Source organism: Halichondria panicea, chromosome 5 (genome assembly GCF_963675165.1).
Source record: "Halichondria panicea chromosome 5, odHalPani1.1, whole genome shotgun sequence".
NCBI classification, from domain to species: domain Eukaryota; kingdom Metazoa; phylum Porifera; class Demospongiae; order Suberitida; family Halichondriidae; genus Halichondria; species Halichondria panicea.
Genome location: NC_087381.1, coordinates 6,016,969 through 6,041,029, shown reverse-complemented (window position 1 = coordinate 6,041,029; position 24,061 = coordinate 6,016,969). Strand labels below are relative to the sequence as shown.

General features: G+C 40.5%; 3 protein-coding genes and 3 long non-coding RNA genes across 6 annotated transcripts; 4 read left to right on the top strand and 2 right to left on the bottom strand.

The window, feature by feature from the left end:
* Positions 1-535: 535 nt before the first annotated feature.
* LOC135336047 (protein fem-1 homolog A-like) lies at positions 536-5,758 on the top strand. Its single transcript, XM_064531821.1, has 5 exons — positions 536-666; positions 1,406-1,654; positions 1,893-1,979; positions 2,232-2,330; positions 5,196-5,758. Exons 2-5 carry the CDS (start codon positions 1,576-1,578, stop codon positions 5,756-5,758), a joined length of 828 nt encoding a protein of 275 aa, XP_064387891.1. The 5' UTR covers positions 536-666; positions 1,406-1,575.
* An 83-nt stretch (positions 5,759-5,841) lies between these two features.
* On the top strand, positions 5,842-8,333 carry LOC135335956 (uncharacterized). Its single transcript, XM_064531691.1, has 4 exons — positions 5,842-7,410; positions 7,464-7,532; positions 7,701-8,038; positions 8,193-8,333. Exons 1-4 carry the CDS (start codon positions 5,842-5,844, stop codon positions 8,206-8,208), a joined length of 1,992 nt encoding a protein of 663 aa, XP_064387761.1. The 3' UTR covers positions 8,209-8,333.
* Positions 8,334-9,485: 1,152 nt separating this feature from the next.
* LOC135336155 (uncharacterized) lies at positions 9,486-10,369 on the bottom strand. Its single transcript, XR_010394772.1, has 3 exons — positions 10,179-10,369; positions 9,862-9,936; positions 9,486-9,810 (listed from the first exon to the last, which is right to left on the bottom strand). It is a non-coding gene; the product is annotated as an uncharacterized LOC135336155 (long non-coding RNA).
* A 2,864-nt stretch (positions 10,370-13,233) lies between these two features.
* Positions 13,234-14,212, bottom strand: LOC135336098 (uncharacterized). The gene is made up of 2 exons (XR_010394692.1): positions 13,619-14,212; positions 13,234-13,567 (listed from the first exon to the last, which is right to left on the bottom strand). It is a non-coding gene; the product is annotated as an uncharacterized LOC135336098 (long non-coding RNA).
* Positions 14,213-17,855: 3,643 nt separating this feature from the next.
* On the top strand, positions 17,856-18,474 carry LOC135336152 (uncharacterized). Its single transcript, XR_010394768.1, has 3 exons — positions 17,856-18,118; positions 18,177-18,276; positions 18,321-18,474. It is a non-coding gene; the product is annotated as an uncharacterized LOC135336152 (long non-coding RNA).
* A 1,358-nt stretch (positions 18,475-19,832) lies between these two features.
* Positions 19,833-23,489, top strand: LOC135336014 (carnosine N-methyltransferase-like). The gene is made up of 8 exons (XM_064531777.1): positions 19,833-20,027; positions 20,170-20,365; positions 20,512-20,687; positions 21,070-21,210; positions 21,450-21,628; positions 22,157-22,270; positions 22,738-22,844; positions 23,214-23,489. The coding sequence occupies exons 1-8, from the start codon at positions 19,906-19,908 to the stop codon at positions 23,424-23,426; spliced, it is 1,248 nt and encodes a 415-aa protein (XP_064387847.1). The 5' UTR covers positions 19,833-19,905; the 3' UTR covers positions 23,427-23,489.
* The last annotated feature ends 572 nt before the right edge of the window (positions 23,490-24,061 follow it).

Sequence of the window (24,061 nt, the reverse complement as noted above, 5' to 3'; positions counted from 1 at the left end):
AATGTGTTAATTATCCCAACAAGTGTTTGTTTCATCCTGCCAAGTTTTTTCTCATCCACAGGCTTATAATTATACCAAAGATGCAAGAAAATAGCAACTTCCAAGATCTTATCATTAACCTTCTTGAAATAGCTGCCAGAAATCCGCCTTCCTATTTTACATAGCTCATTTGATCACTTCTGCCTTTGATTGCAAGGATTCTATGTACATGTAACGATTCATTTTTTTCGAACAGCTTATTTGTGCACAATCATCTAAAATCTGTACACCAGTATAATTATGGTTAACTGGCATTTTTCACTTTATCGTGACATCACATGAAATAGCTCTATTGCTGAAAATGTTGGCGAGCATTGCATTTGGCGATTCAGGCAACAAATGAATCAAGTATTGTCGTACTATACTATCAGATTCTATATAATTATAGGCAAGCCATAACACGTGCGCATACGCAGTCTCATGGGCATTGGATTGGCTTCCACGCTATTATTAATTCACCAAATCAGCCAAAACAATTATACATATGCTCGCAATATTTTCCTACTGCACGGTTAATTGTTACAGATATCAAAGATAATAGTGGACATACTGCTGCTGATGTGGCCAGAGGGAAGGAACACCGTGCGTTGGCTGACTATGTGGAGGAATTCCGGCTTGGGCCTAGAGGTAAGCTGCATGGCCATCAGCTGTTGTACACTGTGGTCAGTAGGTATCTGCATGGCCATCAGCTGTTGTACGCAGTAGTAAGTAGATATATCTAGCATGGTCGGACAGCTAGATCACTGGTTTCTGTGTGATGTTGTGCACTGTATATGCAAGTGGCGTCAGTGTAAGCTCATGTAAGTTAAGGATCAGCATCTCTGAAGAGTGGAACCTGCGTATTTATATATCACAAACAGAGTGATACGATTGGTCACAGATATATACATCTATAGAATTTGTGATACGTCCATAGAACATTTTGTAACCCTTCTGCAATTTTCTTTTACATAGCTAAGATGTATTACTGCACAATATCAATTAATGCTCGACTACATGTAGTATAATATTAGTATGCCCCTCCAGTGGCGTAGGTAGAGGGGGGCTGACGGGGCTAGAGCCCCCCCCCCTCTTGTGCTCCATCAACTTCAACTTAGCTTGATATCACATCACTGTGATCTGTCAATCTATTTTGCAGTACTGCCACGCATAGTTACTATAGAATGATGTCGATATGTGGGCAGGGCCATCTGATGCGCATGCTGAGGAGTAGTGATGATTTTTTTAGGTAAAATTCAATGAAATTCCGCGCTTATGCTCAATCGATTTGAGCCCGCCCTTCTCAAAATCCAGGCTACGCCACTGCATGCACACTATAGGAATACCTCTTTGGCTCATAGGTACCTCGTCTAACTATGTTATGTAGATCCTCTGTCCTCGTACCCAACACTGGAACAGCTGAGTCAGCTGGAATGTGACCAATGGCTTCAACTTGGTGTTTGCTTGGGATTGGGCAATGACCAACTGGAAACCATAAAGAAGAGCCAACATCCCACAGCAGCAACTCTTCAGGCAGCCAAAGTCAAGGATATCGACATGCAGTGGAAGGATATTGTGGAAGCTCTGGTGAGCATTGGAGAGTACAAGTTGGCAGAGAGTGTGTGCACTCAGCAAGGTCAGAAAACAAATTCTCCTATTAAAAGTACTATCGACTAAGTGTTAGTGGCTATCTTGTTTGCCACTGCTGCCTGTACTAGAAATACATTATTTTTATTATTAAAACCATAATATTATTATCATATAAGCTTGTAAGATATTTATTGATACATCTGTATTGTAGCTACAAGTAACTAATATATACTGTTGTTGTCTTAATTAATCTCAACCAACTTAATTTGTTGTCTTAATTGAAGGTGAGAGTGCTCTGTCAGTGAGTGCATTCTATGGCTGGCTGGACTGTGTCAAGCGTCTTGTGGAAACGGTGGTCCTCGATCCAAAAGGTGAAAGAATTGTTTCTTCCATGCATTCCTCCACTCCTAGACCAGCTCTGTATAACTGAGTATGTTACTTAGTCTTGACTCACAAACATCTATATTGATGATCACGGCTTAATGAAAACATGACTAGAAGCCTATATATAGATGCTCTTACTTGCACTTCATAATTGATCCTTGAGCAACTGTAACACACACACACACCGCTTGCGCACGCATGCATACACCAGGCATAATAATCTCAATTCTTTTTTACAGTAAATAAAGCTGGTGACACCCCACTCTCTCTGGCCTGTGCTAATGGCCACTTGGACACAGTCAAGTACCTTGTGAACGAGCATAAATGTGATCCTGAAAGTATGTTTAGTATAATTATAGGTCTATGGCTTTACACTGAATGGGAATTTCAGTGGTTTCCAATGAAACCCTAAGAAATCTGATCAACAACTTTGTTATAGCCTCTGTCCGGTTAAATACGGCCTGGTGTCTATTGCATGGGTGATAGTACACATGCATTCAACGAGTTTCCCAGAATCTGAGGAATTCGTTCCACATTAATTAGTAAACCTTCGTAAAATTAGACTGTAAACTAGTTTGTTTACTACACTTTTTTTATTGTATAACTTGTCACTCTATTGCGTTGTCATGCAAGAACAGCACAAAGACTAAATTGCCATAGCCTGTATAGAAACCAAGTTCAGACATCTCAACCATACGACCATTGTAGAGGTAGGCTCTTCTGGCTTCAGACTAGTGTGCAAGCCTTCTCGACAACGCAAGAGGGACTATAATATATAAAGACATATACAATATTAACTCCACGGTTAAGCGCATGCATACGGACAATTAGCCTCGATCCCAGGCCGCACTTCCTTGAAGAGTGGACCTGGTATCAACTGCTTGCACATGCACTAACCATTAGCCAGATACCGGATAACACCATGTATGCTCAGTAAAACAGTGACGTCACAACAAACGGAAGTGGATTGAAGGAAGAGTGAAGCTGACACTAGCCTATATGGGATAGGCCATGCCCATCTAATGCTAACTTTAGAGAAAGTCTACTATACTACTGCTACTAACTCTACCAGAAAGAAAATAGCTGTATACCAGTACAACAACAGTGGCGGATCCAGGAATGTTGAAAGGGAGGTTCCAAAACAGTTAATTTTACTAAAAAAAAAAGGTCATCACTTTTCCTAAGCAATGAGCATGCATGCGTATTAGAACTACAGATCACGATCATTCAAGCTGAGTTGCTAGCTATATAGTAAGTTGATCTCCAGTGTGTTCTTGTGTGAAAGGGAGGTTCTATGAAACCCATGGAACCTGTCTGGATCCGCCACTGAATAAACCTGTCTCTAGCTAGCTAGCTCTATAGCTCTGTGCATATTCTTTGTCAGGATATTTTCTCTGATAAATTCAGTATATTAACTGAAATTGTCCGGGAAAAATATCCAATAATGTTGCGCATGCGCAAGCAGTCAGTATAGCAGGACTTCTCTTCAGGGGAGGCCAGTGAAGGAGGCTAACGCACTATATCATCCATGCAATAGATAAGCCAAGCTTTGCTATTCTAATTCCAGGATCCGCCACTGCTTTGTGCCACACTCACCCACTACTTCTGCATGTTTATATATGTTCTTTGACGTATTTTAAACTTTCTGCTGAGAACTACTGCGGGAGAAACTGGATTGTTAGGGTATTGCGCTAATGGGATCAATAGCAGAGGGCACTTACTCAGGTAGGGTAAGGCAGATTTTAAGCAAAACAGCATTAAAATTGAGATGAAGTGTACTGTAAACAACTCAAGATTTCTTGTATCAAATCTTGACAATAGCTAGTACCTTTTTTCACCCAAAATGTAAAGCTCTTGGTAGAAAAAATGTTAGTATTTAGTATGAGGTCAATAGTATATCTCAGATTACAGTGACTTAATTGCTGAAAAAAGGAGAAAAGCAATCATATATGCATAGTTTTACTGTACAAAATACATGAAAGCAGCCCTAAATACTAACATAGTTCCTACTGTACTATAGTAAGAGCTTTCTTTTAATACTAAGATGAGGTCATAAAATTGTGTATTGGAGGCTGCATTCTCAAAAGAGTTGTTTAAAATAAATGGTCACAGGTAACGCACACAATATTCCAGTAACCATACGATGTTGTCATACTGATCCTTTCTACGTATAAGATATCATTCAAGAGCAAAAACATGCATTGATGATGCCATTTCACAATGACAAGACATTTTCGCCTTAACCACCCTAGCTGAGTATATTCGAGGATGCGCAGTCATTTTCGAGCCCCACCCAGTAACCGGATGTCTCTGTAACGAGTATGACTCGATAGTTAGGAAAGCAGGCAATTAACTCTATATTTAAATTCATATTGACCAGGAACTGGAACACAAAGGCCATCGTGGGCGTTAGATCTATGCACAAGTCATTCAGACTTACACGTGCACTACACTGTGTGCAAACTATTTAATGTATCCAATAGAAACCATTTTTTGCAGTTCTCCATGTTGTCAGTGCAAGCCAGTCTTTAGAGCTTATCCAGTTAGCTGCAGCAAGATTTTTTTCAAACTTGGTTCCCAAGTATTCTCTCTTGGAGAAGCTCTAGCCATTCAGCTATCTTACTTTGGTATCTAGGAAGTCAGTGGATTTGAGACATTTTCTCAGTCCACTTCTTTTGTCTATGTTTCTAGAACTGAACACATGTACGTGGAGAACTGCATCAACTGTTTCTACTGGGATCCATTGCCACAGTGCACGTGTAAAGCACGCACATCTCTTCCCATATCAGCCACACCTTCTCCTGTATCGACGAGGTATCTCAAGAAATCTCAACCTGGGCTACTTAACTCCATACTTGAATTTTACAATAACTGGTGCAGATTTAACACCTACGACGGCATCCAGCCGTGAAGTCACAGCAATAACTTTTTTCTCTTACATGCAACTGGTCTATCACACAATGAACGACTTTTTTTGTCTAGCTATAATTATTACTATTATCTGTGTGTGCACAGTGATAGATGTGTGTGTCGGTTTGTGCTGTTTGTGCAAACAAGACACTTTCTTTAACTGCTAATGAGATAGTGGTTGAAATATAATAGGATCTTCGAAGGCGACAAAAATCACTGTTTTCTAATTGATCTAATCGTTGCTTATAATAGATTCACGATCATAATTCTAAGGTTAATTTTCTGTATTCTAGGTGTCCTCTTACTAGCAGTAAAGCAAAATGAAAAATCAAAATTGGAATTTCTACTAGCAAAATTCCACAGCGATCCGAATGTGACCGACAAAGAAGGCAAGACACCTCTCGATTTGTCCAACGACCCTGATATCATACAGCTCCTCTTGAAACATGGAGCCAAGGCTGCCAATGTCTACAAGAAACACAGCAAGCTCATCGGAAAGCTCTCGTCCGAGCGACCCCCACACCTTCCTCTGTTTGTGCTCATCATTGGTGATGGTGGCGTGGGGAAGAGCACTCTGTTGCAGTCCATTCTGAGCTCAAAAGGGTTTTGGTCTATATTCCAGAGAGCAAGACCCGTGGATGGTGTCGATGCAAGGACAGTGGGGATCATACCGCACGAAGTATACACCAAAGAGTTTGGGAGAATCATCTATTTTGATTTCGCTGGTCAGAAAGAGTTTTACACGAGCCACTGTGCCATTCTGGAGAATGCTGTTCAAACCTCACCACCCATCATTATCCTCTGTGCTAAGCTTGTAGAAAGTGAGCAGGCAATTATTGATTCCATCGTTGGTTGACCCTCATTCAAAACCAATGCACCAATCTGAAAGGCAAAGCACACGTGATAGTCGTTGGCAGCCATGCCGACCAGGTGAAGGAAATGGGAGAAGATCCACGAGCCAAAGAGAGCATCTTTGCCCCCATTATTAAGCAATTCTCGAAGTTGGAGTTCACAGGGTTCATTCCAATGGATTGTCGCTTTGCTGATTCGGATGATATGAAAAAAACAAGAAAACAAATTCAGAAAAGCTCCGCTATTCTCCGCTCTCCAGAAACCATCAGCCTGAATGCTCACACCTTTTATATCTACCTTGCTGAAAGCTTCAAAAAAGAACTTGCAGTTTCATTGAAGGTTGTTCAACAACGATTACGCAGTGATCTAGAACAGACACACGAGTCTGAGAAAATGGCAAACATTCTCTCCTTCATTCCGACCACCCTCACCCGTCTAGTTCATATCTGTGACCAGCTAAGCAAAACTGGTCTGCTGCTGTTTCTTCACAACGAATCATCACCGGAAAAGTCATTCCTGATTTGTCAATCCAAAAAATTGCTCTCTGATGTCACTGGGACAGTGTTTGCTCCTGAGCATTTGCGTCAGCACTGCGATCTTGCCTCAAGTACTGGAGTGGTTCCTTTATCCAAATTTGCCGAAACTTTCAGTAACTACGACATTGAAATGCTGATTGCTTTCATGACACATTTAGAACTGTGCTTTGAGATCAAAGACAAGCAGGTTCTAGAGTACATTCAGAAGATGGAGCCAGACCTAGACGACACTCGCTACCTCTTCTTTCCCGGGCTTATCAAAATCGAAACTCCAGAGCGTGTGTGGGAGGAAGACCCTTCCATGAGTTACCACTTTGGCTGGATAATTGAAACCTTTCAAGACACAGATTTTTTCGATCCTCGCTGCCTTCAGGTCCTCATTCTGAGAATAGTGTTCACGTTCGGCCTTGCTCCTGCTAGCAAAGTACTACACCATGTTCCTTCCCTGCAGAAATTTTGCTCTGTGTGGAAAAGTGGGATCTGCTGGTGCAATGATGATGGGATCACCACACACCTCGAGCTTTGCAACAATAAATCTTTCACTATTAAAATACGAGCCGAAGTTGTTACACCTGAGAGTCTAGCCCATCGCTCCAAGGTAGTCAACAAAGTTATCGAAACAGTTAAGGATATTTGTTCCAAAATTGTTGTTCTGGAATCACTAATCGATTCACAGGAAGTTGTCAGTCATCCTCTAAAACCTTCCTCAGAGCTAACTTTGTTTAGTGTTAAAGATTTTGCTGCAGCTGTCAGCTCTCAAAAAGGAACTGTGAAGTCTGTTCATCGAGCTCGTTCAATAAAATGTCTTCTCCAGTTTGAGCCGTACGCTGGTTTGGATGTCAACACCCTACAGTGTATTCACAGTGACAAAAATGTCATGAAAGATGATCAAATTTCAAATGCCTTTATTTCTCATTTTGCTAGTCAAATTTCCAATCCAAAAAGTATTCTCTTGTATAGACAAATCCTGAGCCAATCTCGAGCTTCTAATGTCAACATTCAGCCCAGACAGGAGGTGGTCCAAGCCCTTGAGACGTGGAGGAGTGAAACTGAGGGAACTTACAGCTGTCTGAGGGAGACTCTCAACAAGTACAGTGTCCTCACTTGGAGAAACCCTCTGGTGAGTGGATTTTAACATGCCACTGATTTTTACTTTCACTAATGTACATGCAGGATCTAGCTGGTGTGGCTCATGATGTTATTGATCCCTCTGTGTTTAGTAGCAGTGGTGATGATCAAAAGGTATATTGTACGTAATTATACCTGTAATTCAGTGGAGTAAGAATTAACACCTAAAATATCGGGGGGGAGGCAGTGGCTCCCAAGACTCCATTTATAGAGTAGGGAAATGCATGGCCGGCCTGTTGTGTTTTTCAACTGTTGACTTTCTCAATATTTTTATGTGTATAGGATCCGGGGACCACCATCGTCCATGAGTTGATGGTCAAGCATGGAGTCACTGACGAGCAGTTGGATCGAGAGATTGTACAAGACGACCTTGCTCTAGTAGCTACACACTTTGATAATGTGGAGCTCTACCTCAACCCACTGAAGTTGACTGACAATGAACAAGCTGACGTGAAGAGAGATGCTTTTGTTAAAGGCAATCAAGTGGCAGTGATCAACTGTTTGTCAATCTGGAGGGGTCACGAACCCAGCGAAACAACCTTCAGAGCACTGATTAGAATCTTATTGGATCTGAAGAAGGAAGAAATTGCTATCCAGATCTGTCAGTACTTGAAAATAAGGTAATTAGTATCTATATATACTGCACATGCAGTGACTGTATTCCTTCCAAAATGCAAGCTTAATTGTTGTGCTAGCTCATTAATTTCCAGCTCCTTATAAATACCCGGAATTAGTATACTGCTTGAGACACTAGTATGCTTTCTTTACATGCAGATCCAGTGATCTATGAGTGCTGGGAACTGTTAAACTGTTGTAGGACTCTTGTACTGATTTGAACTTGACGTTTATTGTGTTATAAATCTGTTTATACTCTTGTTGCTGCATTTTGATCTTTACCTAAACAATTCTAGCCTGTTATCCATTATAAGCCGTCTGCATGTCAGACGTCGAGGCTATAGCCACATACAAAATTTGTACAAAAAGTAGAATTTTTATTGAATACGTTTTACTTTAGTACATTATAATGCAGCCAATATCTGTTCACATACCCTTTTAGCCCTATAGCACAACCACTCAGTAGTAGTTACTGAGCATGGCAACGTTCACAAAGTATAAGATATAATTATATCAGCAGTCCACTGACTATACGTATGCATGCAGGGAGTGCATGAGGGGAAATAGTATAGTGTGGTCATAAGGAAGCGTGCGGTCATGCAGAAGAGTGAATGACTGAATCATTGATAATTATAGAACTGTATATTAATATTAACTGTATAATTATAAGTACATTATATAACAAGAGCATTCAGAATCTACTTTATGCTTCTAGATTCAGCTAATATAATATGATTTGTCAAGTGAGTATAAAATAGGCGGAGTATGCGATTCCTTCCATTCCTTTTAACATCAGTTTTGTCATAAACTCAACGGCTGACGAGCTGAGGCACTTCTTCACCTAGAGTGTATCATTGACCTGCCAGGTAATGCAATTCCACACCTCTTAGTTGTAATTCAACTTCTGGTGGTATCCTAGGACACCAGACCACAGAATGTGTTTAGCGTCCATTTGGTGAGTCTGGAAGCGGGCAGAGAGAATGTTTCTGGCTCTCCCTTTAAATTGAGTGGTGTTGACCTAAGCAAATTCTCAACGCTATACCGAGATGGTATTCATCTGTATCGTAGAACGCATTTAAAGACAACACACTAAATAACTGCACATGCGACCAACAACTGATCTAAACGTTGAATGACAGATATCGGGACGGAAAGCACCAAGCAGATTGTGTTCTAAACGCACCTGCAAAGTATTTGTGGATCATGCAAGTACATGTACCCATTTCAATGATAGCCACTTTACTCTAGTGTCAAAATAGCCGATCCTTCCAAATGTCATGTGCTGGGGTAGCCTCGATCCCAGGCCGAGTTTTCGCTTTTATAACGGTTAGGCAAACAACTAGGCCTGGCACTAGTTGTCTGTGCATGCGTCAATCGTTCGTTAGATTCTACTAGGTACTAGTTGTCTGTGCATGTGTCAAATTTTCATTGTATATTTGTGGTCGGCAAAAATATTTAATAAATCAATAATAGAAATTTGTACACAGAAAATGCACAGAGTGAGTACACAAAAGATGCACATAGGGAGCTGCTTCACAAAGGCCTGGGGAGTTGCCAGTTGTGCTGCAGCACAATTACAGTGACCCAGGGCAACTTCAGGATGATTGAATGCCTTCAAATTACGTTTCAAAAAGATTTAGCAGGCTGCTGGACTTCTCTGATTCTAGGCCCCAACTCGTAACTCAGTTAAATTTTGCTTGAGAAAACGTAGATTCTCTTGATGTTGATGTCTCTGAGCTACCCAGCAACGCTCGAATGAGCAGGTCATACTCCAGTCCTGTGAGTATAGGACAATATTAAAAGAAACCAAAGACGGTTAAACCCTTACCTCAAACTGTCCAGTCTGTCCGTTAGTATAGCCAAGAGGAGCACTGTTGGGATAGCTGGATATTAGTCATTGCTCCTGTACAGAGAAGTAGACATTCTAAATACGTGTAGATCTATACATATTAAATTTCTCGTATTAAACAGGTTATAGTGTCATTGTTGACGAGCTGATGATGGCAGTACCAAGTTCTCTAGCTCACACTCTTCACTTGATCCACCATATTAATGATGAAACTATAGTCTACCTACCGGTAGATCTTGCCAAACATGAACAAGACTTGATAGCATAGCCATAGGGCCCACACAAAAATATCTGACCTTAACAAGCTTGACAAAGCTTTATACCTCTTCCCTTGTTGTTCAGTCTTCAGAATAAGCTTCAGAGAAGAGAGAAGCTTCAGCTAAGAGCCATTCCAATCGTAATGATAAAACGGGAACTGACTTCTAGTACACGATAGTACACGAATATAAATGTCACGAAAGTGAACAAGAATATCCATTTGTCAGAATCTGACGAACGACTGACGCATGCACAGACAACTACTGTCATCACCAGGACTAGTTGCCTAACCGTTATAAAACTCGGCCTGGGATCGAGGCTAGTGCTGGGGAGTGAGTATTAGCACTCCCCAGCACTAGCCTCGATCCCAGGCCGATCTGTCTCCAATTGAACGCTAAACTTCGTTCTATTAAAGAAAAATCGGCCTGTGACCGAGGCTAGGGATGTGCCTCAGTTCATACAGCTAGATAAGGATTTTATCACCTTTATATAATTGTTATGTAGATAATCAACCAGGGACTTGATAGACATTCTTCAGAGCGTAAGCAATAATAGCACTGTTATAATTAAAGTGATAGTAGTTTGAGCAACACTACGTAATAGTACAATTATTTGTTACCATGGTTTCTCTCTTGCTATGTGCGCATGTGTGTGTGATTAACGAAATTGGTAGAAAAATATGCAGCATGACATCACATGAGGTCATAATTACAACTAGTATAGCTGCTACCAATAATGCCCCTCATCTCATGGTGTGTATTACGTCACTCTCTATATAATACGCTTATGTTTGCTTAATATTAATTATCTCTATCATAACTTTACGTTGAAAATGCAAGCTTTAAACGGTTTCTCACAACCACAACTTTTAGTAAAATAACAAGTCAGTACTGTTACAGTATCTGTTTACCTACTGTACCTATTCTTTTTATGTCATCATGTACAATAACAATTGCAATGAAAAGGGCTTTATAAAATATGTGGTGTGACTCATGGCCAATTATAGTTGAGAAGATAAGTTGTCAACCTGCTTCAAAAACAAGTTGCCCTGTTAAAATACAGCCAAAAAGTGTGTGGAATTAGTAAGTGAGTTAAGCTGACATAATCCTCGTATTCATTTACTTTCACTGTGCTCATCATGTACAATGGCGTAGGAAGCAATTGCTTAATGGGGGGGGGCTATAGTTTTTTGAATGGAAAAAAGTACGGCTATCTACATATAGAGCAGCTTGATAAGTCATCTCTACTTAGAAAGATGGGGCGGGCTCCAGCCCCTGGAGCTCCCCCTTTCCTACGTCACTGATGTACATACATGCAGGATCTAGCTGGTGTGACTCATGATAATATTGATCCCTCTGTGTTTAGTAGCACTAATGATCAAAAGGTATATTGTATGTGGACTAAGAATTAACACCTAAAATATCGGGGGGGGGGGGGAGGCAGTACGTGGCCCCATTTTCCTACAGTGGAGTATAGGGAGCACCTAAAATATAGGCCTGCAAGAAGCAGGTCACCATACTAAAGTACAAAGTACAGACAATAAATATGTAATAACCATGTGTAATTTACTGTACGGTATAAACACAACACAGGAGGTATATATAGGAAACAACTAACTGCATGATTAACTCATCGTATCATGTGTGATCATAATTATGAACTTGCATACGCTTTGAGGTCTGTCAATGGTATAGTTATAATTATGTACTAGTCTGCTCTGTTCGACAATGGGAGATCAAATTTCGATACTTTTGAACTATTTCCAGTCTAAAAAGGAATACAACACAAATTGCTACTCCCTGAGAGCTGTTTAGCAAAACAACAGTCCTTGTAAACCAAGTGTTTGTGAAAGCGTATTTAAAAATAGCACAAATCCACGTTATTCCACTGGTACAGAAAACAGTAATGACGAATCTTGTGTATGGTACATCTGTTTGCTTGCTAGGGTACTTCTTGTTGCCACAAAAAGCTTTTAATCTGATCACAAGAGCAACAAGAACAGTGAACATAATGACGTTGAAAATTATGGAAATCGAAAATGGAATGTCGATAAATATAACCTCTGATATTGGCTGATCGATCCAACAGGTGCTAGGATCACGCGCATATCCTACCCATTCGGTTGTATTGTCCACAATTAGAGCTGCTGTTACGATCAATAATGGCACTCCCCAACCAAACACTAGTAGTGTAGGAACTCGTCCTTGTCGACAGTTCAGAGACTCTTTCTTCAGTTTACGAGCATTATTGAAACAATAAACCGTATCGAACATTGTGACTGACATGAGCATGAATTGTGACAGCAGGAAAAAATGTAGCAACACTGCTACACTGTAGCACAGCTCTTTTGTGTGCTCCAAAGATCCCAATATTACCACTGTTAGATCGAATCCACAATTGGCCAGGCACACGTTAATTAATAGCACATGAAAAGATTTACGAATGGTTCGAAATATACATAATGACAATATTACAAAACCATCACCGACAATTGACAGACTGCACACCACTGCTAGCAAAGTTTGAAAGAGCTCCATATCATCAGGCTGACAGCTTTGGGGCTCCCCCCTCTCGTTATAGCACACCATTTGTAAAGTATCGTTACTGTCGAAGGTCCATCTCTCTGAATCACTAAAGTTAGTTATTGGCACTAGCGACAATCCGTCCGGACAACTCATCCCAGTACATGGTTGTCCATTGCATAAAGACCTGCTTACGATGATTTGTAGAACAACTATCTGCAGAATACTAGCCATGGGAATTTCTTAACTTCTAAGCTATACCAACTTGTTCGTGTCTGGGTATATGCACAGCTGTAATTGATATCTATTCAGCATCATTGATGCACAGAGATCAGGCATGCATGACTTCTATTTCCCATGACAATGCTGAGTGGTACATTAATATTATTACATATCTCAGGCACCGGCCACTAGATCTACTCACACGTTACAGGAAGATCCCGATAACCGTCCAGCGTTCTTTACACACTATAGCCTCGATCCCAGGCCGAGTTTTCGCTTTTATAACGGTTAGGCGAACAACTGGGCCTGGTACTAGTTGTCTGCGCATGCGTCAAATTTTCATTGTATATTTGTGGTCGGCAAAAATATTTAATAAATCAATAATGGAAATTTGTACACAGAAAATGCACAGAGTGAGTACACAAAAGATGCACATAGGGAGCTGCTTCACAAAGGCCTGGGGAGTTGCCAGTTGTGCTGCAGCACAATTACAGTGACCCAGGGCAACTTCAGGATGATTGAATGCCTTCAAATTACGTTTCAAAAAGATTTAGCAGGCTGCTGGACTTCTCTGATTCTAGGCCCCAACTCGTAACTCATTGCTTGAGAAAACGTAGATTCTCTTGATGTCTCTGAGCTACCCAGCAACGCTCGAATGAGCAGGTCATACTCCAGTCCTGTGTCTGTGAGTATAGGACAATATTAAAAGAAACCAAAGACGGTTAAACCCTTACCTCAAACTGTCCAGTCTCGTCCGTTAGTATAGCCAAGAGGAGCACTGTTGGGATAGCTGGATATTAGCCATTGCTCCTGTACAGAGAAGTAGACATTTTAAATACGTGTAGATCTATACATATTAAATTTCTCGGTTATAGTGTCATTGTCGACGAGCTGATGATGGCAGCACCAAGTTCTCTAGCTCACACTCTTCACTTGATCCACCATATTAATGATGAAACTATAGTCTACCTACATTCTTGCCAAACATGAACAAGACTTGATAGCATAGCCGGCCATAGGGCCCACACAAAAATATCTGACCTTAACAAGCTTGACAAAGCTTTATACCTCTTCCCTTGTTGTTCAGTCTTCAGAATAAGCTTCAGAGAAGAGAGAAGCTTCAGCTAAGAGCCATTCCAATTAATGATAAAACGGGAACTGACTTCTAGTACACGATAGTACACGAATATAAATGTCACGAAAGTGAACGAGAATATCCATTCGTCAGAATCTGACGAACGATTGACGCATGCGCAGACAACTAGTACCAGGCCCAGTTGTTCGCCTAACCGTTATAAAAGCGAAAACTCGGCCTGGGATCGAGGCTATACACACTACAATTGTGCATGCACTGCTGGTTGCCTTGAACCAGGTAGACTCGCAAGCCACTCCCTTTTCTCTGATTGGACGGGGGCGGGAGAAAAGGGACTGGTGACTCTGGGCTACAGCTTGTGTAAATCAGGAATGCTATTAAATATTAATGTCACATGCAAATTATCCAATTTATTCTGATGTGTCAAAAGCTAAAGACACACAGAAGACAAGTATACAGATCTATCTAGCCAGCCTTTTGATTTTATAGATCCTTGTACCAGTGTCTGTTGTGCCACAACTTGTGGATTAGCATGGAACAGCTGATGAACGTAGAAATCTTGGCAGTCCTTCTTTGAACCGAGGAGTGGCAGCGATTTAAGACAGCTTGTACAAGTCTGACTACTCTCAATTCAACTGCTGCCGTCTGCCAGTATCTGTCTTGTATTGTACAGGTTATTAAAAGCTTTAGGCAACCAATGACTTTCGGCTGCCAGTTCTCATCACGTAAAACTAAAACAAGCTAATCTCTGCTGGTGTCTTAGATGACTATATCCTAGCTGAATGCCTGATGATGTTATTACTCCATCATCTTCTCTTTTCTAGCACTAGCATCCATTCTTAAACTGTAGCTAAGAAGCCCGCGATCACTTTTGCAGGCTACGCAATTCTACTTAACCTCACGCAATTTTTGGATCACGTGGAAAAATCAATGAATAATCTCTACCCAAATTCTGGTAGAGACACAAAATGTGTCCCAGAGTCACCAGTCCCTTTTCTCCCGCCCCCGTCCAATCAGAGAAAAGGGAGTGGCTTGCGAGTCTATGAACCAGGCCGGCCTGGGTTTGAGGCAAGCACTGCTGGACACAGCAAACGCGAGTATTTATTAGTCTAAGAGCAAACATGCAGTGGCGTACAAGGATTCTCTAAACTGTGCTTAAACCAAGAGTACTGCAGTAAAGCGATACACTATTATAATACGTCTTTTTTTGTCAACAAAATTAATAAATAGTAACAGCGTCAAGTTTCGATGGAGAAAGCCAAAAAATAGCCTATATATGAGGTCGAAATAAAAGCAAACAAGGTGATACAAATGTGAAATACTTTAAGACATGCACTCAACAATTTTTGAGAATCTAAGTTCCTACAGAGCTGGTATATAGACTCACAAAAGCTAGAAATGTGCTGAGAATGCCCAATTAAGATCATGTTGACTTCATTGTTGAGTATAATTATTATACTGCAAGAGCATAACAGAACCTTAATAACTGCATGGTCCAGCTATTATAAGCAAAAATGTGACGAAAATATTTGTCCATCCGACAATGAATTCACGACAGAGATATCTTTAGTCTTGAAAAAGATCCCATTGAACAAATTCAACCTACACAAGGTCATAGCAAACTGAGTGTGACTACATGGGCCGGAAGGAGGAGGACAATACGAACAGAATTTCCTGTGTGGAAAATTAGATGTATAACATTAGCAATACAAATAACAAGAACACTGACGAGTGCTCATCCCATTTGCACACACATGCACCCACTGCTAATAACAGAGTATGAGAAAAAAGTATAGCAATTAAGACATGCATAGTCAAAATAGTAACAGTGTTGTATGATTATACAACAGTGATACGTGTGTCTATTCATTGTGACAACCCATTCACAAGGTTAATATATAATTATATATCCACTAGATCACAGCAATGTAATAAGTTCACTGCATATATAACGACTATGCATAAGGCCATATGTCTGTTGATGTAAATTTATGCGCTATTGAGTTAGATACTGAAGTTGGTTTCTCTACAAATTCTACGCGACCACTATTTCGTATATCATCCATCAAGATCGATCCGTATTCAATTGGTTCACATTCTGCAGAGAGGCTAAGTGTTGCAAGAGTCTTGTTGTCATCTTGTAGTGCACTAATCAGTCTTAGAGCTCCAACATGACCAATTTGTTTGTTGTGTGAAAGGTAAAGTGTTTTTAACGAAGTGTTCACAGTAAGCATTGAAGCCAAAGCAGCAGCTCCATTAACATTGATACCATTTCGGCGAAGATCCAATCCAATGAGGGTTTGATTCTTCTCCAACCCATTGGATAGTAATTCAGCTCCTTCACTGGTAATTAAACATCTCTTCATTCCTATAATGTTTTCAAAGATAAATTAGCAGAAATCGCAACAGAAAACATTTCTAATAAATCTAGTGAGAGAAAGTTGAGAGAAATATCCAAATGGGTAAGAATCTTTGAAAAGGCAACAGTGCTAATCAACAATTTAAGAGATTCGTTGTCAATACGGTTTCGTGTAAAATCCAATGTTAGTTCAGATGAGCTAGACTGAGAGTGTAAACTCACATATTTGCATAATCCTAACATTTCCAAGGATAAGATACTATAGTTTTCCTGAAACCTATGAAAACAAGCTTGGGGTGAGATGCAAATAGACTTTCAAACATATAGATGTTAAATTATAAGATTCGTATAAAGATTTGCCAACAAAAGAAAGTTGCTTCAATTGTGATAACCGGCCGTCACTTAAAATATCTAGAACCACTGCGTTAACCGGTTCACATGCCAAAATGTCAAGCTCATACAGACCTAAAAACAAACGCTTGGAAAGAGAAAAGAAAAATTGAAGGTTTTGCATAGAGACGTCATTGAATACCAGTCGTCTAACGTGCCCCTTTGTAAGACCCATCTGTAGTGCAAAAGAGTGATGAGAAGTTTCGCAGACTGATTTTCAGAGACCAACGACAATCACTGGAGCAAAGACAATATGATAATGCATGTAGGTCAAGTGATGTACTTATTAGGGCAGGAGAAAAATTCACGGTCTTATTCCCTAAGAACCTGCATACATCCTTGGAGGATTGTGTTTCATACAACAAGTGCAAGTGAAACGTGGACAGATCTTGAACTTCGGACTCCGGTAGTTTAAGACAATGTAGAACACTGCTGTTCAATCCAACCAGAAATGTGATAAGCATTGAAAATTGTGAATCTTTGCTGTGAACTTCTAAAAACAACTCCTGTACCTGGTGTACGGCTGTTTAGAGAGGTGGTAAGCCTAGGAACTCCTGGATTGTGAAATGGAGGAAGCTGTGGGATACAGTGGTACAACTATTTATGGAGAGTTCAGTTGCTTCTGAATTGGTGAATGTGACTTGAACAGTCAACTTGGTGAAGCTCATGAAAGCTAGTAGGCAAAGCTGATGAAAATGAGGTTCTGGCAAGCTACTAAGATACACAATGTGAAAATGCGTCAAATTGGGATTTAATTTGATATAGCGGAGCAAGAGACCCTCAACAAGAGCTGTATAGAGCTGGGTCAACATGCTAGGGATATATAGCTTGCTGAGAACGACGAAATTGCTTGTAGATCTGAACAACAAAGGCAGCATTGAGTGGGATGTGCATGATGGACTCCAGCTGAGGGTGGGAGCGGAGGTATTCTAAGAACTCTGTTTTATCCTCCTCAGTGAAAGCATGTGAAATGTACCTCAATATGTCTTCTCTCGTGAAGCCCAAGATTTCAAGCTCCTCCCCCTGTATAGCTATGTATTTAGCTATGATTTAGTGTATTATAAGAGTTGCAAAATTACTGATTGCCCCATGCATACAATAGTGGATGTGTGTTATTCTAGCCCTTCTGCCCACAGCTACTACACTGAACTACATCTGATCAGTCATAATTCAACATAATTATCAATCATAAACTCATTATTGGGGGCCCCTTTATATTTTCATTTCTTTTTTCGTTGTCATAATTATTAATCATGAAAGAAGAAAATAAAAGAAGAAAAAAAAAATTCTGATCAGGAGGAGGAGTGGTCAGACCACACCTACAATTCGTATGTGACCATGCCTCTAATTCAAGGCCACACCCACCTGGTCACACCTTCATTTGAGCTATGGGTGTGCCTATATAGTACTACATATATACACACATGCATGCTTTGCTTTGTCCCTGTAGACGTAACTACTCCTGAGAAGTTCCAATGGATAGTAAATTCTAACTACCTGGATTTAACAGAATCTTCTATTCACCTGGTCTGGGATAGTCTCAATGTACGGTAGGTGGTTATATGTAAATAGCTTGAGACTACATTTGCTACAGATATCCCAGATGGTCCCATGGGCGGATGGGCAGGGGGCCAGCGATGCAATGCCACATACTCGCGACGGTGCTGGCTGTCACACTGGAGGAGGACTATCTCTCTAGTGTGCAAGAGCACTGCAAACTGTTTTATTAACTGAACACATTTTTGTTTTATCTCAATGATTATGAAAATTCAATAATAAAATTATTTAACAATTGTTGGGTCAAGAGTTCATTAGCAACTCCCACAGGAAGCATTCTTCCATACCTACGTCACAAATACTGATCCCTATTGCATATGCTATTTGTAACCGCAACCACTTGAGATACGAGGCGCGTTAGCAATAATGTCAATGCAGTGATAAAATCTAAACCGAAGGTAGGAAAGGCCATCATTCAGTAATCATGCGCATGATGATCGACAAATCATTGCAAATTTAGATTCCACAGCATGTGGTTATAATGTAAGACACACCAGTTAAGTTCCTCTCTTGGTTGGGTTAAGATCATTAACCCAACAACATAATTATTAATAACTATAATTATAAGATGACCCTTACCAGACTGACTCACACGAGTCTCGAGACTAGAGGGAAGGCGATCGCTTAGCGTTCCTTCTACGAGGGTCGAGGGTGGTCCGCAAGGCTGGTCACATCAACAAAAGGTGTAAATTACAAGGTAGCGATAACAAGTTAGTGGTTAATGTTCAAAAGCGAGCAGCTCGATGGATATATAGAAGCGAAATGGAACAGAGCTAATTACTGCTGGAACAAATTGTACGACAATTGCCGAAAATATGCTGCCCACTAACTCCCCTCTATATTCAACAATCTGACACCAAAAAAGCATGCAAGTACCACAAAACCAATGTGAAAAGTTGCTATGGGAAACACCAAAAAGTGTATATATAGATGCAAGAAATCTGGCGAGAGCACTGATAATTAAGTCCAAAATTTTGAAGGCGGGCCATGCCCATCTAGTCACGGTCACACCCAGGTATACTGGAGAAAATTGAAAAGAAAAAACCATGCGAAACCCGCCTATCAGCTTCTTAAACCCAAATTATGAGCGTCGATGAAGTAGTAACTGGCTGCTGACTACGACCCTGTGGCATTGACTGATCAGATCTACGTGTATGCACAACTCTTTTGGCTCAGCTTGTTCATTGGATAATGCTGTTAATCCCACTACTTAATGTACCACTAATATCAGAGCATAATTATGAAGGTTCAATGAGGCTAAAAATGAGCTAGTGCATTCCGTATTACTAGAATGTTTTGCGAGCATCAAACATTTGGGAATTTTGCGAGGGTTGATCACAATAAAATCCTGAGTTTACTAGTAAATACACACGATCCTTGCCAGAACACAATAGTTAGATCGCAAATGGTCAAATTTTCTGCTCATTCGCAAAGGTTTTTCACCCGCAAAATACGGCTCCAAAATACTCTGTACCCAGTTTTGGTCTCGAGGCCAAACTTATCGTTCAATTGGAGACGGATCGGCCTGGGAAGGAGGCTATAGACTGTGACAGTGAGAAGGTGGGGCTGCATTGTCACCCACGTGGAGTTAGAGACAATTATTTATTGACAAAAGATGCTGTATGGACATGGCTACCAGTAGCCTGAGTAGGGAGTCTCTCAGCGGAGGCAATGAAGGAAGTGAGGAGCTGAGACAAGAACAAGAGCACTTCCATAAAGTAGTCAATACATTCCTTCACTACAGGTACTAGGTAGTACAGGTAGTCTATTAATTTGTTGGTGCTATCTATTTCATAATTTATAATTATGATTAGAACGATTAATACGGAATCAGGTTGTGGTCGTATTCCTATCTCCAATCCTTAATCAAGAGTCCCATTCTACAGAGTACACCTCAATGCTCGTCTACATCGAGTGGAAGAGAACTACTCGTCCCTCCCTCCTACCCACCAAGCCATGCTCAGTCAAGTACCTCAGCATCTCAGCAACTTACGGGCAGCAGCTCTTGTCAACCAGCGTTTTGTGGAGGCCGTTGTCAAATCATCAGTAGGGATGTTTGAGAACTCACCGCTTTCTAAAAGTGTAAGTTTGTACAAAACGAGTGGCATTAATTCTCAAACTTTGATTAGTAACATCCATTAAATGGAAAATTGCTTTGACCAAAACAAACTCTATGTGGTTACAGTGAATTAATTGTGTATTCTATATTACACCTACCCCCCACGCAGGACCCCCAGACCACTCCCCATTGTAGCCCACCCCCTGTACTGTTTGAGATTTCCAAGGTCTTAACGACAGTGAAGCAATTTTATCGAGACTGGAGCTCGGAAGGTGCTGCCGAGAGGGACCAGTGTTACCGTCCTCTCATTGAGGAGGTGCTCAGATACTTCCCACTCAATAAATGGTGCGAGAGGAATAATTAATTGTAAATGTTGCTCAAACTTTGAGGCTCTAAACTGTATAACTTGAGTTAATATAATAGTATCAGCTTTAAGTGGGAAATATAGTTTCAATCAACTTGTCTGAAATAGTATTGTAGCTAATATTAATTGCTTGTAACTCGAGTTTGAAACGTCTATTTTCATATGTATTCTGTTGGTCGTTGGAGTTCCTGTTACATTTTGGGGTATTAACATTTTGGGGTATTAATTGTATAATCATTATTATACAGTATATAATGCTACTGTTCATAACAATTTAGCCTACAGCATTACATTACATAGATTACAGTGTGTGTGTTTGTGTTTGAAGGTATGAGTGTAATGCTTTGGTTTGATTCCATACAGTGATCCGAGTGAGGTTTCCATTCTGGTACCGGGATGTGGACTGGGACGGCTAGCGTATGAGTTGGCTAAACGTGGCTACGCGTGTCAGGGAAACGAGTTCAGCATGTTCATGTTACTGGGTTCTAACTTCATTCTCAACCAGTGAGGATCTCTAAGTACATAGCAATAATTATATTGAAATATACCGTATATGTGAATATATCAGACTGCATGTTGGTCCCTCCTGTAGTTTGTTATCCTTTAGAAACACATTTTGTCCATTACAATATACTGAAGTGGCTTTGTTGAGGGGTGTTTTGTTACATAAACTGTTTTTCGCTAAATATTTTACTGTAGTTGATATTTGAGGTTGTGATACCCCCCCCCCAATGTCTTCACAGGTCGTCTGGTGTTGGTGCTCATGTGATTCACCCGTGGATCCACCAGTTCTCCAACTGCTGGTCATGTGACGATCAGCTGACTTCTGTGAGGGTCCCAGATGTTGACCCCTGTGACCTCCCTAAACTCGGACTATTCTCGATGGCAGCTGGTGACTTCCTAATGGTCTACACTAATCCAGGTATAATAAATTCATGTGCCAGGGATCTGCACAGAATGTTGTACATGTAATTCCCAATAAGTGTCTTGAAACACGCACACTGCTTGATTTCTTATACACTGTAAAATATGAAGTGCAGTGGGCACACTAAAATGGTTGCATATACATGTACCACACATTTTTGAAAAAGCGTGCTATGTGTGACCGTTTTAGTTTGCCCACCGCACTTCATTTTTTACAGTATAGCCTAACATGTACATGTAGTAAACTAGGCCAGAAGAAGTGGTTATTTGTGTCTAGAGGTAAATGTCAGTGCATGTAAAGTATTGTCGAGTTGTCAGTAAAGGTTGCCTTGTAGAGATAAGCTTTCTGCGATCGAGGTGGAAACGATCCATTTCTGAGAATGCTAGTATATACAATGTAGTTGTTAACCCGAGGTGCGTGGGCACCCACGGGTTATAGTAGTCGTTTGGTTTGATTGTTTGTTTGCTGTTGATAATCAGAAGTTGAATTGGAGAGAATCTATTACAGAAGACACGCCCTTTACAGATGAGTGGGACGCGGTGGTGTGTTGCTTCTTTATTGACACGGCTCACAACGTCATCGAGTACCTGGAGAGGATTTACCACATTCTTAAACCCGGTGGACTATGGATCAACTTTGGTCAGTCAGTAGCAACTTACTATGCATACATGTACATACACTGTGTGTATTCAGAAGTCCAGAGCTTGTATAAATAGTTTTGTACTCCCATTATTTGAGACCAGAGGAGGTACGACACGCGTCACATAATTATTATTATTGCCTCTGCAATAAGGTTGAGCGTGGGCAGATTCGAGGCATAATTACGCCTATACTTATTGACACGGTTATTGCAGAGGCAATTAGCCTGATCGCCATAATAAAACGCTCGCCAAATTTGCCTAAGTACTAACGACTAAGAGAATGTCTCGAAAACAAAATTCAATGTATACGGTACTTGCTAAGTGTTCCTGTATTAATGTATGTGTAAGTTTTTAAGTTTAACACTATAATTGACTGTTATTTCCTTGCATTCATTATTACAGCTAGCACACCCACCACTCTCAGTATCTCACTCCCTAACCACACCCACCGCCCCACCCACACAGGCCCCCTCCTCTACCACTATGCGGACACTCCGGGAGAGAGGTCTATTGAGCTGAGCTGGGCTGACCTCAGGAAAGTAGCTACACAACACATCGGCTTTGAAATTATTGTGAGAAACAGTGTGTACAGATTACTAAAAGTATTTCAGATTATGAGTTACAGTGGAACTCTAAAACTTATGTGTACACTATTGGGACCTTGTACAGTGTCGTTTGTTTATACGTGTGGGCTTGATCTATATATAAGTGCTTCTATCAGTGCTTTTTTTAGGAGGTGTCTTTATTTCTGGGAGTCCACATTTAGGGGCTCCACCCTAGACTTTTAATGCAAGTGTAGTTTTGTATAGTTTCATAGTGAATGATGGTGTTCTAAATGTGATAGTGGCAGTATTGTAGTGTTTAACTATACTATTATTCCATGCATGCTATACATGATGACATCATTCACCCCCCCCCCCCCCCCCCCTCCACACTCACAGAATGAGGAGACTAAGAAGCCATCAACGTACATACAAAACTCCCACTCCATGATGCAGATGACATATAATTGTGCATTCCTTGTTGCTAGGAAACCATACGAAGACGGTCAACAAACTAACGACACTACACATAGAGACAGTGAACAACACTTGCAAACTAATGAATCTGTACCAAATATTTATCATGTGGAGTCTTCTGTGGACAGAAAATAACTTTTGTTTTTGTTTTTGTTGGCGTTCTGTTGTTTGTTTTTCCATGAATATGCTGTCACATGACTGTGTGAATGAGATTCCCGCATGAGGATTTCACATGATTCTAACCATGTATTGAGTTCTCTTATTAATCTATAGTGATATAATTATGCGTGGTGTAGCTAATAATGGAAACACTGAAATGTTATGATGTACATACATGTATATGTAATTGTACTTCTAAAGAATGCATATGGATTGCAATTACTTGTACGGTGGAACCCCTCTTTAATATTAAACGGCCATCACCTGGCCCCTGAGCTGTTTAATAATAGGACTAGAGTATAATACGCTTATTCAGTAATGCGATAATCATGATTTTTACACTCTGTCAGTATGGAATTTCAGTGTCGAATTTTCATTGTTGGTATATAGCTATACAATCGTCAAGTTATAAGACACTTCTAATTAAAAGTGAAACCGTAATACATGCTGTCGAACAATCCAGGGAACACATAACAAAACTTTACTGGTATAAGACATGTACTCATGCACAATAAACAGAAAACCAACAATTGAACTACATGACATAAATACCTGAATACCCAATTTTCTGTACTGGAAGGGGTACGTGCGAAGACGTAATTATCAAGAAT